The sequence below is a fragment of the Trachymyrmex cornetzi genome, unplaced genomic scaffold (assembly GCF_001594075.2).
Source record: "Trachymyrmex cornetzi isolate Tcor2-1 unplaced genomic scaffold, Tcor1.1 scaffold57, whole genome shotgun sequence".
In the NCBI taxonomy this organism is placed as follows: Eukaryota; Metazoa; Arthropoda; class Insecta; order Hymenoptera; family Formicidae; genus Trachymyrmex; species Trachymyrmex cornetzi.
The window spans coordinates 1,377,226-1,380,482 of record NW_017299882.1 but is presented as its reverse complement, the minus strand read 5'-3'; the positions used below and the strand labels follow the sequence as shown (position 1 = coordinate 1,380,482).

General features: G+C 34.0%; 1 protein-coding gene across 2 annotated transcripts; it reads left to right on the top strand.

Moving 5' to 3' along the window:
• Positions 1–622: 622 nt before the first annotated feature.
• CycC (cyclin C) lies at positions 623–3,037 on the top strand. Of its 2 annotated transcripts, none has more exons than XM_018515286.1 (6): positions 623–737; positions 1,026–1,186; positions 1,259–1,365; positions 1,810–2,016; positions 2,117–2,368; positions 2,564–3,037. In XM_018515286.1, exons 2-6 carry the CDS (start codon positions 1,155–1,157, stop codon positions 2,764–2,766), a joined length of 801 nt encoding a protein of 266 aa, XP_018370788.1. In that variant the 5' UTR covers positions 623–737; positions 1,026–1,154; the 3' UTR covers positions 2,767–3,037. The 2 variants fall into 2 exon arrangements, with proteins under 2 accessions (XP_018370788.1, XP_018370787.1); XM_018515285.1 differs by having other exon boundaries at positions 966–1,186.
• Positions 3,038–3,257: the final 220 nt, after the last annotated feature.

Here is a 3,257-nt window from a genome sequence, read left to right as displayed (position 1 = left end):
AATTTAACTTTTTGTCGCAAAAATAATTTTCTTATAGCGTTTTCGGCCCGATCGGGTTTGCACCAACCTGGATTGGATTAATCTTTCCTATTGGTTGACGTCACCCGCTCTACCAATAGGAGAGCACAAAACGCCATTAATCCAACCCAGGTTGGTGCAAACCTGGCCGGGCCGAAAACGCTATTAATTTAATTGTTTTTCCTTGCCAAAATTTAGGAGAGAAATCAAACACTTAGGCTGGAGTCCCATGAGGTGTATTTAGCGCGTATCGCGTAACCGCGTAACCAATCAGAAGCGATCCGCTGTTGTGGTTTCGCGTTTTACTGATTATTGATTGGTTACGCGGTTACGCGATACGCGGCAAATACGCTTCATGGGACTCCACCCTTACCCTTGTTCCCCTTGCTTATGCCCACGTCAATAAAATAAACTGCAATTGGCTATTGTTATGAATGGCTATGATCAGTTGCAACGTGGTTAATTGGGATCTTCCCATTTTATGTTTGACCGTATAGGCTCTTCATGATGTGATGTTACCACATCACCAATTGACCAATTTATACTCCGATCTTCTGATTTGTTGAGCCAGCAGAAAAACTCCAAGCACTGGATACAGTTGCGACAGCTGTGGCCAATCGCAACGTCGTCAAACGGGATGCTCCCCTCAAGAAGTCACTGCTGCCAGAATTGCCAGATCAGCCGGATTACCCTTCTTTTCTGGAGGAATCAAAATCAAAGTAAATTTAATAGGCCTTCTACAATAAGCCACAACTCAGAACGTCAGAAGTCTTAACTAGTCTTAATCAAGTCGTTCAAGTTGGCTATTGGCCAACTTCACCGATTATGACTTAAGATCGCTTAAAACTTCTGACTTGCGGCTTATTGTAGAAGGGCTGTTAGATTCGCGAGCACGTACTTGTGCGTGTAAAATATCAACGATTTTGCTTTCGATATAATTTGTATAGAAAAAAAATCAAGAAATAGTATTCGGTTCATTGCTTCGTTTGTATTTCGCGAAAATACAGAGTTGATTTGGTGAGAAATCTGAGAAACACTGCTACGTGCATTCAGCATAACAGGATTTGAACAATTAGCACGATTAGCACCATCCAACGCGCCCCAAAGTTTTCCTAGGCGGATAATTTAGTTACAGAATGGCCGGGAATTTTTGGCAGAGCTCGCATCAGTAAGTTTGAAAATTGCAATAAAATCTCAACAAATGAATTTCAGTTTTTACGAGGTTTCCTCTTTTCGATAGCCAACAATGGTTACTAGATAAACAGGACTTAATCAGAGAACGTCAACATGATTTGTCGGTGCTAACGGAAGAGGAATATCAGAAAATATTTATTTTCTTTTCTAGCAGTAAGTTGAAATGATCTTTTCACATCTAATGGAGATTTACAAATTTGTTCTAAAGTATACCTGTTAATCGATAGAACACCTTGTATCTTTCTATTAGCATTGTTGATAGATTGTCAATTCTCATAAATTATAAGAGCTGATGTTAAATAAAATACACGTTTAATATATAAATAATTACAAAATATATAAAAAGTGTAAGATTTTATCTGGCAAAACTTTGCTTTGTTCTTTGTATTTGTTAATGGAAAGTATTAAATGGTTCAATATACTTATTTCAATCGTCAATTATTAAATTCATTAAAGCAAGAATTTAACACTTACTAAGCTGTAATTGACTATTAAGTACAGAAGTTTGTACATTTTGTCACACTATTACTATGTACAAGCATATTTTATAATGTAATATAATCTGTAATTACATCTGTATATAAATCCTGTCACTAGTGATACAGATGATAGGTGAACAGTTAAAATTGAGGCAACAAGTGGTAGCTACTGCGACAGTGTATTTTAAAAGATTTTATGCTCGCAATAGCTTAAAATGTATAGACCCTCTATTATTAGCTCCTACTACTGTCTTTTTGGCATCGAAAGTAGAAGAGTTTGGAGTAATTTCTAATAGTAGACTGATATCAACAATGGGAAATGTAAGTAAGTTCCATGATATATTATACCCATTGTTACAGTTCGTTGGGGGATCAGTATGCATGTAATTAAATAGTTCTTTAATTAATGTTATTTTTTTTTATAGTTAAGAACAAATTTAGTTACGCGTATTCGCAAGAATTTCCATATCGCACAAATCATATCTTGGAGTGCGAGTTTTATCTTTTGGAACATTTGGACTGTTGTTTAATAGTATATCAACCATACCGTCCCTTGTTAACATTAATTCAAGATGTAGGACCAGATGATCAACTACTTATGCTTGCGTGGCGTATTATTAATGATAGTCTAAGAACAGATGTGTGTTTGTTATATCCACCTTATCAAATAGCTATTGGTAAGATAAAGATAATTGTTTTGTTTTTAATGGTCTAATGCCTAATTTCTTCACTTCTAGGTAACTTTATCCATGAGATATCTCCCAGAATACAATGGAGATATCTCCTGGATAAGGTTATCTGCAACTTATCTGGAAGAGAAGAAATTGGGCATAAGTCTAGCATTACATGACAATTTATATATTTTTTTACAGGCTGTCTGCAAATAGCTTGCGTGATATTACAAAAAGATCTCAAATCGTGGTTCGCAGAATTAAACGCAGATATGGAAAAAATTCAAGAAATAGCACGATATATAATAAATTTATATGAATTATGGAAAAAGTATGACGAGAAAAACGAGATGCCAGCAATATTAGCAAAAATGCCAAAACCAAAAGCAGCACCACAACGTTGACAGCAAGCTCTTGATTCGCCGAATGTTTGGGACTCATGCTAATGCAGTGAAATGCTTCAACTGAAAATCTAGCCTTTTTTCCGATATGTACACATCGGAGATACGTATACAGTTGACAATGAATATCATTCTGCACTTATATCTGCATAAATGTTTTGATCCGTAAAACTACGTTTTAAAATATGTTTAAATGATAATAATGCAGTATCATTTAATATTTCTATATTTGATACTCGATATAACGAGAATGCTACAATTAAATAATTATAATTTGATTTAATGTTCGTTACCAGGTAAGTACAACGATCTATTAATTTATATTTTTATCTACATATATTTCATTTGTATACAATATCAACTATTGATTTAAAATATAAATATGTATATTATTTATAAAATATACATATTAAAAATCATTTTTAAAAATTTGAAACATGCTCTCTCTATATCGAGATTTATATATTAAATTTACTTAAGAAAAATAATGTCCA

What these genes read in the sequence shown, in the direction of transcription:
- CycC (XM_018515286.1), top strand. Translation starts at nt 1,155, where the DNA reads ATGGCCGGGAATTTTTGGCAGAGCTCGCATCA. An exon ending in TTTTGGCAGAGCTCGCATCA is followed by an intron (nt 1,187 to 1,258) that starts GTAAGTTTGAAA and finishes TCTTTTCGATAG; the next exon opens with CCAACAATGGTTACTAGATA. An exon ending in ACCTTATCAAATAGCTATTG is followed by an intron (nt 2,369 to 2,563) that starts GTAAGATAAAGA and finishes ATTTTTTTACAG; the next exon opens with GCTGTCTGCAAATAGCTTGC.